The 14,077-nt window shown below is 47.7% G+C and overlaps 1 protein-coding gene across 1 annotated transcript in view; it reads right to left on the reverse strand.

The window, feature by feature from the left end:
* The window catches only part of KIAA1614 (KIAA1614 ortholog), a 377,026-nt gene that overhangs the window by 115,679 nt on the left and 247,270 nt on the right, over window positions 1-14,077 (reverse strand). The window contains exon 3 of the mRNA XM_078643502.1: window positions 3,827-3,890. Coding sequence (XP_078499628.1) covers window positions 3,827-3,890 — 64 coding nt within the window. The remainder of the gene's footprint in view (window positions 1-3,826; window positions 3,891-14,077) is intronic.

Consider the following 14,077-nt stretch of genomic DNA (forward strand, 5'->3'; position numbering starts at 1 on the left):
TGTGCTTTATTGTTTGTTTAGACTGTCTAGTCAATGAGACAAATAAAAGCATGACTAATGCATTTTAGTGCGATGATGCAGATGCACTAAAATGCATTAGTCTAACCCCTGATGCGTGATACTTGGCAGGGCTGTTAGTGGAGAAAGCAGACTACCTTTTGTTGAATCAAGCAGTTAGCAAACAACATATCACTGTGGAGTTTTGAAGTAGGACTCTTGCTCAGCTGTATAATGTATTGTTTTCTATGGTGATATTAGTGCATATTTTTATATCTGTGTCAAAGTCACTGTTTAAAATCTCAATAAAAGAAAACCAAGCACTGGCAACGCCAGTAGGTCTGGCTTTAAAGGAATGTTGGTTGGTAATGCGATGCATTACAAGTAAATAGCATGGGAATAAATATGAATTTGTGTGGAAGCAAAGGCTAAAAGGTCAGGTGACAGTTGCATTGTCAAGCCAGACCTAAAAATCCATATAGGTTAATGACTGCCTTCCCCAGACTGTGCTGCTGCCAGAGAAAAAAAACAGCTTAAAGTATAAAGTTATTGACGACACTTTAATACCATTTCACTGTTAGGTGTGTGACCCTGAAAGTTCAAGCTGGATAAATAAATAGAATGATCACAGCTGTGTGGCGTGCAAGCACTCTTTTTTAGGATGCTGACAACTTATGCCCAATCAAAACATGTACTACTGGTTTCCAACATGTGGGAGCCCTTTCTGATGATGCTCACATAATTGTCTCGCTACAGTTGCACTATCAAGCCAAACCATAAAAATAATATTGTGTACAGACATTACAAAATGAATGGTGTGAGAAATCTAGGTTTATTCTTTTCTCTTAAACGTGATGCAGGATTGCAAGGATACATTTATTGATGTGGGGAAGGAGTGACCCCAGTTTGCTACCAGATTGGAATCTTTAATGATGTGCATAAAGGAAAGGGCTTTTGTCCATGTGATGCTCTAAGGCTCTTATTGAGGGTCTGGGGCAGACAATGGCTCTGGGGCAGTCAGTGATCACTCTGTATTATCCTTTACCACTGGCGCCCGAGCACCACTTACATTATTAGATTCCAATTTAATATGCAATCAGGGATGTGGAATTTATTAAAATATCTACTTGTCCATGGGGCAGGTTGCTTCATAAATCTACTTGTCCTGTAACAAAATCCACATGTCCCTTTGGTACCATGTAGTGCGGCGATAAATTATGTCAGCATTCTCATTTTATAAGAGATCTGATATAGTTTCTCGGATTATGCCAGGGTTCATACCATAATAGTGTTTGCATACTTGCAATGCCCTTGTGTTGCCACGTTTCCACAGATCTACCTACTGGGGCTGAAGGTAGTGGTAAGCAATAGTTCCAGGGTTAGAATGCCCTTTTGAGTCTGTGCAAACCTACTCATTTGCAGTTTTTAAGGGTTTTCAACAACTCTTCTCTAATCTTTTCCCATACTGACACATGTTGGAAATGTACCCCTGACCAAGCCAGACATAATCCTTCTTCCAGACTTGGGAAAAAGTGGTTGGATGGAAAGTGAATTTGCAAACACTTGCTTGAGCAAATCTACACATGCATATCTGCTCATGCTAAAATGCAGTTCACAAATATTTTCTAGGAGTACTATTTTTTGTCCTACTTTTGTACATTCTTGGGAATTTACAAAAGCCGTATAGCTGCACATAATGCAAGGACATATACCAAGGGTGCACTTTTGAGACTTTCTTTATAATTAGGCCCTTAATTTAGTCTGGCCATGACCTTTTACGTTTATTAAAATTCTGTCTCTCTCTCTGTATCTGCTGGCTTCACTGTGAGTGACAGCATTCCGACCTTTAGCAAAGAGCATATCGGCACACAAAGTAGTTTTGTTCAGTGCCAGTAACTAGTGTGGCAATGTGTGCTTTTTGAGACCAAAAACTTTTTTTGCTTTTGCCAGTGTTTGTTATAATGGCGAGGGCCCGGCGGCTCCCACACCAATAAGATTGTACAAAAACCATGCCAAAACAAGTCACACATTGACAAAACTAAAAAGCTTACCACCAATTTTAGACCCACTGATTTTGCCAATGCTTGTTTATTTTTGTTTCGCATAATCTTATTTAAACTCGTTACACCGATTTACCATTATGAATATTTTTGCGAAATACTAGCATGCACCAACACATGTTACTAAATGATGCTGCAAAGAAATGGTACCTGAAATTTTACAGTAGTTTAGCTAAATGTTTTTTTTCCTGCTTTAATTTTTTGTCAACATTTTATTTTAAAAGCAAAGAATCATCAATCTTGCTTTCAAGCTTCTGCAAATTCAGATCAGAGAGCATTCTGGGATTAGATATAGCCTCATATTGCTAAACTTTGAAAATGTGTGTACACATTTTTATCCTGGAACCATTGTCAGTAGTGCAGTCAGAGCTAACAACATTTACGTAGAGCGCTCACAGTAATAATAAAGGCTTTCAATTAATGCATCATAAATACAAGTTCGAGCAGCATTCACATTTGACAAAAATATGACCTTAACTGCAGACAGTGCCCTTCCCTGATCCATAATGTGGTACTGCACACTGGCATCCAAAGGGTTTGTGCTGCAGGGGCTGGGCCTACTTGCCCCAAGGACAAAATCCACATATAAACTTGTTGCCCTTGGCCCCAAACAATATGTACTGGGCGTCATGCTATAGGAATTCCACATCCCTGCTGCAAGTTGCATTGCTTTCTGCAGCATATAATACTGTAGACGCAAAGAGATCCTGAAACTTAGACAAGTGGACATAGACAGAGAAGATGACACAGGGGCTGCAAGACACTACACTGGTACATGCATACACATGGACAAGAATTCAGGGGCAAGGGGACAGTTACATGTTAACATTTAGTCCATATCATAACGAAACACAGCCACACGGAGGGATACAAATAAGGCTGGTTGCAGAGACAGTAGACATGAAGGCAACAGGCCAGTTATACACACAATGTGAAAGGGAAACATGGGAAACGAGAGTAAACCAAAGACAAGTAGACACTAATACATAAAAACACAGGGGTACAGCAACACAGGGAATGGTAGAAACTAGGACAGGAGAAACAGGCACACAGAGAAACTGGTGTAGGAAAACATGGACTATAAGAAGGGCAGATACCGACACTGGGACAGAAAGACACAGATAATGAAATAGTGAAAAACAAGGAAAAGAGACTGGAACACCGCCTACAGGGCAAGAGCACGCCAAGACAAGGAAACATTTTGACTTGAATACATGGACACTGGAATAAAGGTGCGGGGGCCATGGAAAGAGCGAGCTGTTGATTGTTAAGAGGATGTGACTGAGTCCGGACGGCATATACCAAACGGGCATCTAAAGCATGGTTCCAACAAACTGTTATTAAAGGGATATGGGCGTACTGAGGAAATCATGGTGATTTCGTACTGCGAGTCTTAGCCCTGACTGCTCCACAATGCCTAATCTACCCTCCCAATCGTTTTACATTTTCTGTTGTTTTTTTAAGGGTCCTCATAGGGTATAAGTGTGAATAGTTGAAGGGTAGGTTTAGCTGAAAGGTTCCAGAGGGACAAGACCGAACACAGGCCCTACCAAAAATTGTAAGTGGCTGTATTCTTGAACGCATTGAACCTTCCTGCAGATACAAACATGTCCAGTTCATAAGGATAAAGAGGTAGACAACCGTGTAATGACGTGACATATGGATGAAAAGGAGGGCAACCAACTGTAGAAAACCGGACAGCCTAGAAAACACATATGTAGCTAACATAAGACATGCACTGTTATCCCCACTACATTCAAAACTCATACCTGCATCCTTCAGAGTCTGGTAGTGAAATCCCAGAATCCCAGTGCACGTCATTCATCAGTGGCCCTAGAAACCAGAAGGAAAGCACATCAGACAAACAGCATGTTGAGACCGATTGCCATGAAGTGGAGGAGGCAATTTGGGTTTCATGAGAAACCTTTCAGATTGTCACCTGAAACACACTAGCAGCATTTTGATATTTAGAAAAACTCACCCATTTCAAACCCATTGATAACTCAGTAAATGGAACTGGTAACCTTTCTCTAATAACCTTTTTTTACCGATACGGGCGATATGTGACATGATGCAAATAATTTTAACGTACCTCAAGGAGTAAATGATACCAGGGACCTGCATAATGGCCATCATATTTATTTATTTATTTTTATTTATTTTATAGGTTTTATATACCGCTGGCTAGACCCGGAGGTATCAGAGCGCTTTACATGAGCATCAGATCATAGTTACAGGTTACATAGTTACAAAGGTTACACAGTTATTAGAGCATGGCAACATAGTTACTTGTAAGGTCAAGATAAACAATAAGCACAAATATGTAAGGGGAAAAGCAGGCAAGGGAAAAGATTCAGGGGAGGGGGGAAGGAGCTGGGGAAGTAGACAGGTAATGAAGGCGGAAAAGAGGAGGGGAGGGTGAAGGACATCACTTGGAAAGAGGAGGGGAAGGGCGACGGGGACACAAACCGGTAGACGAGTCAAAGCAACTTCCAAAGTCCAGTAAGCTGTAATCCCAGGGGAGTGGTTACACTTCCCTATCTCTGTTGCGGGAGGCTCCCTTTACGCAGTGGACTCTCTCAGAGGGGTCTCTGAGACTCCAAGGCCTACATACTGGATCCATCCCCAAAAAGGGGAGAGGGAGTGCTTTGGCAAGGGGTGCCATACCATACCTCAGCTGGGAGTGGCTCTATTGGCGCAGTGGACTCTCTCAGCGGGTTCGCTGAGACTCCAGAGTATAAATATGGGATCTTTCCTCAACAAGGGGAGAAGGAGTGCTTAGTCAAAGGGCACAAAGGACAGGGGGCTAGGCAGACTAGCAGGCAACGTGAGAGATTCATGGGAGAGTGGATAGTAGCTAGGAGCTAGGGAGGTAGACAAAGGGAGAAAGAGTACTAAATGGGAACAAATGTAATTAATGAGTTATTATATAGCGCTGGCTAGACCCGATGGAATCAGAGCGCTTTAAGGGAAAATAATGTTGCAAATTATATCAGTTAAAAGTTACATAAGTATCAAGAAAAGCATTTAAAGAACATAGGGGACAAGGTGAATGGAGCAGGAAGGTTAAGGGGATCGGGTAAAGGGGTAGGAGGAAGATAGGACGTAGAGACGAGGGGAAAATCTGCCCAAGGTCCGGCTGGGTAGGTGATGGCAGGGAGGGGGAGTCCACAACCCATCTCCTCTTTAGCTATATGGTAGCTCCACCTGGCATCAGCCAAATCGCTAGGTCTCCACAGTCTGGGGTAAGTACCGCAGGTTCCAAGTCCTGATGTGTAGGCAGGTTAGGGGTTAGGTGCAAGGTCTGGTCAATGTCCAATTGTTGTCCCAGGGAAGTAAAACAACGTGTAGGGGACCACTATGGAAGCCATCTTGGGGTCAGGCAGGGGACTGTACTGTACACTGGTACACTGGTGGCCATCCTAAGGTTAGGCATCAGGCAGTTAAAGTCAATATCCAGGACAGCGGCTGCCAGAAAATAACAAATCCAGCTTGCACACACCATCACACGCCCAGACATGCACAAGCACACACCAATGTGAGCACACACTCTCATATGCGCACTGACGCACACAGACAAGCACATAGACAGAAACATCCAAGAACACAAGCACACATAAAATCCCATGCTCTAATACAAAATCACCCAAATACATGCACACGCAAACACCATCACATGCACAGACATGCACAAGCACACACAAATGCGCTCACTCTCTCATATACACACAGACACGCAGATACTTCAAATAGTAACATCAAATTCGCACTGTAGGGTTGGCAAGGCATTCAGAAGCAGTTACAGGCAGCATGTGGAATGCTACCAACAAAGTTAAAACTTGGTTTAAGGTTCCTGGAAGGGCTGTAGGGGTACCGAGGCACTTAATTCTCATTTTGCAAGATTCCAATTCAAATTTTTTATATTATGTTATATGCACTTGTACAGCGCATGGCTGCCCCAGCAACAGGGTGTCCCAGCGCTAAATCTAACAGAAAGCAGACAGGTGAGGAAGCTAAAGGTTGGAGAAAAGCTACGTCTTGATCATTTTCCAGAAAGCCCAATGGTCTTGCGTGCTGCGGGCAGCAAGAGGAATAGAATTCCAAAGGGCAGGAGCCCGTGCCCTGAACGAGTGCCCCTCTGCTCTAGTCCTGCCCCCCCCCCCCCCCAGGACACAGGCCAAATGCAGGTCTGCGGAGCGCAAGGCTCGAGCCGGGACAAACAGCGAGCACAGCTCACTCAGAATTTCCGGACCCTGGCCATACAGCATCTTTTGTCTCGTACACAGAGTCTTAAAGTAGACTCTCTGCTCTACTGCCATCCAGTGGAGCCGGCGAAGAAGGTCTGAGGCATGGCAATACTTAGGTAGTGGAAAGAGCGTGCAGACGGCCACATTCTGTGCCTGTTGAAGTCTTTTGGTCACATCTTTATTAACGCCAAGTAGTAACCCCTTATAGTAATCTAGCCAGGACAGCACGGTGGACTGGACAATCATCTGTTGGGTGGGTGCGTCAAGTAATGCCAAAATGGGTTTCATGCTGCATAAGAGACCAAAGCAAGTACCCGCCACTGTCTTAGCGTGCCCCTCAAAAAGACTTCAAGATAGCAATGAATGTTGGTTGGAATGTGTACCTACCATGCCACCCACACAATATGACAAGGCATTTGATAGGGTTGAATGGCCTACTCTTATTTGGACACTACAGCCAGTGTTCTTGTGTGTTTACAGATTTCTCTCTGCCCAACTTGGCTCATGATATCCATGCGTATGTCTGTGGTTTCTATTCTCATTTCACTTTGGGGCAGAAAAACAGAGTGCTGTCTTCTCCCAATTATTAGTAACACTGGCTATGGATTCGACGTATTCATGATGGTATAACAGTGTCTCTGTATGAACACAAGCTCCCTTTTTTGCTCAATCAAATCATTCATCCCTGTTCGTTTCAGGTTAGACGTTAATTTTAAAGCCATGAATCAAGATGATAACAATGAATGTGAACCTTTCCAATAATGGCACAATAGAAATAAACTGAAGCCCAGATTTATAAAGGGCTTGTGTTGCCCTTGTCTTAAGTCAGATTTATTATGCCATGCAAAGCCACATTGCATGGCATAGTAAATCTGAAGCTACGTGAGGCAGGACAAGTTGCTGCTTTGCGTTGCTTTGCATAAGGAAGGCATTCCAAGAGTTGAGCGTGGGTGTTCCCACACATCCACCAGTGGTTTTTAGCACAATCCCAGATTTACTAAGACTAGTAAACCAGGGAATGCGTCAAAATGCTATGCCTTGCTAGGTGAGGTGTAGCAAGGAGAAATATGTTTATTTCTCCTAGTTTTTTCCTCTTTCTATGTGTGCTGTAGATACCTCTGGGGATTGTTTTTGTGCAGGAAGATGTCCCAAGTCGTGGCTTGGCCCTATGTACTTGGCTCGCGACCAGCAGCTTTTCAGTTCGGCCTCTGTGCTTCAGTTTGAATGCTGTAGCTGAGTGATGGGATCTCATCTTTATTGTTATGGAAGGACTGAAAAGATTTATGACAAAGAGAGGAGAGCTTGTAACCAACGTTTTAGTGTAACAATTCAAATGGAAAAATACCCAAATATCTTTTAAAGCGAGGGAGCGAACACTGCCCTGTCAAGAACAAGTTTTAAAAAACCGGGGGGTGTGGCCAAGATGGCGGCGGAGTAGCAGCGCTTCTACGGAGCTCCGTTCGCCGTTGCCAGGGGAAAAAGCATCCACAAGCTATCTGGACCCGCTTTTGCCTATATCCAGTACGCTTACTAAGCAGAAGAGCGCCTGCATACAGTGAGATCCCCCGAGGATCTTGCAGAAACGCTCCCCGAAGCCAAACGGGCGCAGTGCAGCGAACCGCGGCCGGGACGCAGGGTGCTGTTCGTGCTGAGCGAGGGCGCTGGGCTGCCCTGGGCGGTGCCACTGCTGGGAGTCTCCTTGGTGACGATGCACTTTGACGTGGCCAGCCTACATCGGAGTGCTCCTCGGCCGGTGCCGGCGCAGCTGCGCATTGCATTACCTTTAGAGAGGCCAGTGCGGATTGCGGGCGAGTCCCGTGCTGCTTGGGAGGTGGCGGTGGCCTATGGGCGGTCCCTCCAACCGTGGACGGCGCTTGCGGTACAAATCGGTGTCTAGCCGTTCCCGCCATCCCGATCAGAAGCGTTCTGGGGCCTGCATACGCTCTGGGTGGCTAACGGGCCTGGCGAAGGAGCTGTACCTCTTCAAAATGGCAGCTGGGCCTGGTGTAGCGGTCTGAATCGAATAGTTTTCTTACCTGTCGGTGTAGTTTTGCAGCTTGAAGATCTTTCTGGATTCACTATGCTGTGCATTATTCCGCGGTCTTGTGGTTGGGTCCGGATTCGTAGTCTTTTCTTTGTATTTTTGTTTTTGTTTTCGTAGCCCAGGTGGGCGTCGGCGTCACACCTCCTTGGGTGCATTTCCGGTGGCGTCGGCATGCTTCCTGCGGCAGCTCCCACTCTTGGGCGCCATCTTCGGGTTCTTTTTTTCCGTGTTTCTTTCGTTTCCGAAGTAACGGAAATGTTCTATTTAGGTGATATTTTACCGCTTTGTACTCTTAAAGTCCTTTCTTTTTTAACCACCTCTTCTCTCTCCAGCCTCATCTTTCTGGCGGAGGTGGGTGGGTTCGCTAGTGAATCCAGAAAGATCTTCAAGCTGCAAAACTACACCGACAGGTAAGAAAACTATTCGTTTTGCAGCGTGAATCTTTCTGGATTCACTATGCTGTGCATAGATTTTGTAGCGGTTTCTCATCTCTGTGGCGGCTGGGTGGAAGATGAGCGTTGGTTATTGAATATGTGCTGGAGCACCTTTTGTCCGACTTGTGCTTCCTTGTTCATCTGTATATCCACACAGTAGTGCTTCGTGAACGTGTGCACCGAAGCCCATGTTGCCGCCAGGCATATGTCCTCTATGGGTGTGTTAGCCAGGAAAGCTATTGTAGCACCCTTTTTCCTAGTGGAGTGGGCACGTGTCCCCTCTGCTAGCTCTTGTCCTGCATGTTTGTGGCAGAGTTTAATTGTCTGTGCGATCCATCGTGCAATAGTCTTTTTGGTTACTGCCTTTCCCATGAAACTGTTGGCGAATGACACGAAGAACTGTTTTGTTTTCCTGTGTCCCTTCGTCCTCTCAATGTGGTGCATGACTGCCCTTCTGGCGTCCAGGGTGTGCAGAGCCCGCTCTGCGCTAGTTGTTGGTTTTTAGAAAAAAAATCGGTATCTGGATAGACTGGTTCATGTGGAATTTGGATACCACCTTCGGCATGAAGTGTGGGTCAGTCCTCATCACAACCCTATCATTGTGTATTTGTATGTAGGGTTCTTGTAGCGTTAGCGCCTGAAGCTCGCTTACTCTGCGTAAGGACGTTAATGCAACCAGGAAAGCTGTTTTCATAGTTAGCATCTTTAGGGAGGCCTTGTGAAGTGGTTCAAAGGGCTCTTTCATGAGTTCCGTTAGGACTATGTTCAAGTTCCATGCAGGTGGCGGCACCCGCTTGGGTGGTGCGATCCTTTTCGCTCCTTCCAGGAATCTCTTCACCACCTGTGATGTGAAGAAACTCCTGCACGTCTCTCCCCTTGTGTAGGCGACTATCGCTGCCAAGTGAACTCTCAACGAGGATGAGCTAAGGTTCTTCTCCAGCAAGTGTGTCAGGTACTTTAGCACTGTGGAGTCCTTCTTCATTTTATTGTGAAGTCTTTCTTTCCTGCACCACGTTGTGAATCCTTTCCATTTCGCAACGTAGCACTTCCAAGTGCTGGGCCTCCGTGCCTCCCGAAGGACCCTCAGGGTGCTTTCTGGCAGTCTCAAATGTGCGAACTCTATGTCCTCAGGAGCCACGCTACTAGGCTCAGGCTCTCTGGCTCTGGGTGTAGCACCTCTCCGTTCTGCATGGAGAGTAGGTCTTTCCTCCTGCCGAATCTGTGGGGTGCACACTGTGTCATCTCCATGATCTGCGAGAACCATGTCTGTCTGGCCCACTGTGGCGCGACCAGTTTCAGGGTCATGTTGCTCGCTCTGCACTTGCTCAGCACTCTGTGCATCAGTGGTATCGGGGGAAAGGCGTAAGCAAATGTCCCGGACCAATCTATCCATAGGGCATTCCCCAGTGACCCCTCCTCGGGCTGTCTGGATGCGAAGTTTTGGCATTTTGCATTCCGGCGTGTGGCAAACAAGTCCACTGATGGTGTTCCCCATCTGTCGAACAGCCACCTCGTCTCTTGAGCATTGAGCTCCCACTCGTGGGATGCCGATGTCTGTCTGCTTAGCCAATCTGCTTGTATGTTGTCCTTACCTGGTAGGTGTATGGCTAGCAGGTCTATCTTGAGAGGGATGGCCCATTTCCATATCTCCTGCGCCAGCGTTGAAAGCGGGGTTGACTGTGTGCCCCCCTGCTTGTTGATGTAGAACATCGCGGTGGTGTTGTCTGTTTGTAGCAACACTTTGTGCTTGTACAGTCTTGTTTGGAAAGCTTTCAGTGCAAGGAAGATTGTCTTCAATTCTAGGTAATTGATGTGCTTTGTCGCATCTGCTGGCGTCCACAGTCCCCTCACCTTGAGCTCCTCCATGTGAGCGCCCCATCCCTTCAGGGATGCGTCTGTGGTGATGGTCACTGTTGGCGTTGGGGGCGTTAGAGGCTTTCCCCTTGTTATGTTCTCCATGGTCCACCATCTCATCTCCTTCTGCACTGCGTGTGTTACAACCACTAGATCCTCCCAACTGCCTGTAGCTTGTGACCATTGCTCCTGTAGTCATTCTTGAATGGGTCTCATGTGGAGACGTACATTCGGTACCAGGTGGATGCATGATGCCATCATCCCCATGATCTTGCTCGCAGTCCTCACTGTCCGAGCTTGTCCCTTCCGGTAGAGGCGAGTTTCCTTCACCAGCGCCCTCGCCCTCTTCTCGCTGGGGAGCACCTTGCCCTGTAAGGTATTGATCTGTGCTCCCAGGAAGATCTTCACTTGTTCCGGCTCCATTGATGATTTCTTCCAATGGATGGAGAACCCCAGGCTTATGAGCGTGCTCGTCACTGTGTGTGCGTGCTGCTTGCATTTCTGGTATGAGTTTGCTTTCACCAGCCAGTCGTCCAGGTAGAGGTATACGTGTATTCCCTGCCTTCGTAGGTGCGCTGCGACTGCTGCGAGGCACTTTGTGAAGACCCTTGGTGCTGATTTTAGCCCGAAGGCTAGTGTCGTGAGCTGGTAGTGGCTTTCTCCGATGGTGAACCTGAGCATATGCTTGTGCTTTCTGTTCATTGGGATGTGCAGGTAGGCGTCCTTGAGGTCTATCGTGACCATGAAGTCGCTGATCTGCAATTGCGGGAGCACCTCTTGCAGGGAGGTCATTTTGAATTTTTGCGTTCTTATGAATTTGTTCAGGAACCTTAGGTCCAGAATGGGTCTCATTGTCTCGTCTACTTTTGGTACCAGGAAGTACGTTGAGTATATTCCTTTGTTTCTTTCCTTGAAGGGTACCCGTTCTATGGCCTGCTTCCGCAGGAGTTCCTTTGCTTCTTCCTGAAGACACTGTAGCTGCTTGCCTGCTAGTGGTTTTCTTTTTGGTTTTCTGCTTGTTGGCCTCCCCTCCAACTCTATGCAGTATCCGAATTGGATGATGTTGAGGATCCATTTGTCTGATGTGATTTCTCTCCATTCTTGGAGGTAAAATCTTAATCTTCCTCCCACTGGTGTTATGTGGTCGTAGATGTGTAGCTTGTCTTGACCCCTCTGTACGTGCTACCCCCTGGGATCTTTTCTGTGGGTGGGCACACGGAGTTTTTTTAAGTCACTTAGAGGCGGGCTGCTGTCCCCCTCTTCTATTCTGTCCACGTCCATTTCCTCTCCCTCGAAAGGACTGGCCTCTTTGTTGGTATTGCCAGGACTGCTTCTGCTGCTCCTGCTGAGCCTGCGAGTCTGCCTGGTGCGTTTTTTGGAAAGCCTGGTGTGATGTACCTGGCTGGTTTCCACCTCTCCCGCCAGGCCTCCGTGACGGAGTACCTCTTTTGTTGCCTCTGAACTGCAATGCTCCCATGGACCTTGCTGTTTCGTTATCCTTTTTTAGTTGACTGAGCTTCTCATCAACTGTTGTCCCGAAAAGCGTGTCGCCGTTGAACGGTGTGTTCAGGATGCTGTGTTGCACCTCTGGTTTGAAACCTGAAATCCTGAGCCAGGCGTGTCTTCTTTCAGTGACACCCATCATCATGAGCCTGCTGGAGGTGTCTGCTCCATCCAGGGCCGTCCTAAGGCAAGAATTTGCCGCGTTCTTCCCTTCTTCAACCAGCTTTTCGGCCTTCTGTCTGGTATCCTGGGGCAAGTCCTTCACCAACTGCCCCAGCTCCTCCATGATCTGGTACATGTGCCTGTTTATCAGGGCGTTGGAATTAGCCATGCGCCAGTGGGTCGCGGCGTTCCGTTCGATCCTTCTGCCCACCAGATCCATCCTCTTGCTCTCCTTATCCGGTGGTGGTCCAGAAGTAGTGGGTACGTTAGCCCTCTTCCTTGCTGTGGCCGTGATAATGGAGTCTGCAGAGACCGTCCCCTGAATGTAGGGTGGGTCTTTTGAGGAATGTTTGTATTTCTTCTCTGTTCTGGGAGTTACTGCCTTGCATGTTGCGGGCTCCCTGAATGCTTCCTTCCCTTGAACCAAGACGCTGTCGAGCATTGGCAGGTATTGGCTCCTTGTTTGTGTGGGGAGCAATGTCTCTAGAAGGAAGTCTGCTTTCTGCTTCTCTTCGTCAAGCTTGAGTTTGAATGCCGCTGCGGCAGACCTTATCACCGAGTTGTAGGCCCCGATGTCGTCTGGCGGCGAGGGCCTCGAGGGATATGTGTCGACCGCCTCCTCCGGGCTGTTGTGTCGACATCTAGGTAATCCACCTCCTGTAAGTCAGAGGGGGGCGACTCTGCGTCCGTCCTGCTGTACTCTTCATCCCCATAGTTGTAACTATCGTAGGGATTCTCGTCCTCTTCCTGGTCGTCGACCACCTCGACGTCAGGGTCTTGTTCCTCGGCGACCTCGTCTTCTTCCTCGACCACCTCCACCACTGGTGGTTTGGTCTTGTGTGGGATCGTGAAGGTTTTCATCTTTGCGTCGAAATCTTTCTTCCGCTGCAAGATGTTTTCCATCTCGGCCGCGTGTTCTGCGTCGGATTGTTCGGCCGCTCTTTTCGGCGGTTGGCTCGGCGCCGTGCTTTTCGGTGCTGAAGTTTTCGACGTCGACGTCGATCCGGATTTTGGGCCTCTGGTCGGCGTCGGTAGTTTAGGGTCCTTCTCCCTCGGCGTCGATCGATCCTTTTTGGGGACGATTTTTGACGACTTCTGCTGCTCAGCAATTCTCGGTGCCGGGGACTCCTTCTAAGAGGATCCGCTGGGCCTGTGGGTACTCGCGGACGCCAGGTGTTTTGGCGTCGGCGCTTTCGGGGCCTTGCCCTCGTTTTTTCGAGACTCAGAGTCTCTCGGGTTCTTGGGGGCCGGAGAGTCTCCTACCTTATCACAAGTCTTCGTGTAATCGGTCTCTACGACCGTGTAGCTGTCGTCTTCGGCGGCAGCGTTGTCCTCTTCCTCGGAAGACATCCCCAGATCGTAGAGGGACGGAGTCGGGGCCTTCCCCTGCAGGGTGGCGTGCGCTACCCTCTGTCTCTCTCTCACACGAAGGGTCTTCGGGGTGAAGGCGGAGCAGGCGTTGCAGTCCTCGCTTTCGTGATTTACCGGTAGGCAAAGGTTGCATACCGGGTGCTGGTCCTTCTGCGCGTACTTGTGGTGGCAGTTACGGCAGAACTTGAACGGCGTGTTGTCCATCATCGAGCGCTCAGGGCCTCCCTGGTCGCGTGTTCGTCGACGTTCGTCGAAGATCTCGATGAATTCTCCTTCTCCATTGCTGACTCCTCGTCGATGAAGCCTCCTGGAATCTTCAGATGCCTTTTCTTTGCAATTTCTGTCGTTTTCTTCTTGTTTCTCCACAAATGTCTGTAGCCCAAACGGGAACGATCCAGACCCGAC

Source organism: Lissotriton helveticus, chromosome 1_1 (genome assembly GCF_964261635.1).
Source record: "Lissotriton helveticus chromosome 1_1, aLisHel1.1, whole genome shotgun sequence".
NCBI lineage: Eukaryota > Metazoa > Chordata > Amphibia > Caudata > Salamandridae > Lissotriton > Lissotriton helveticus.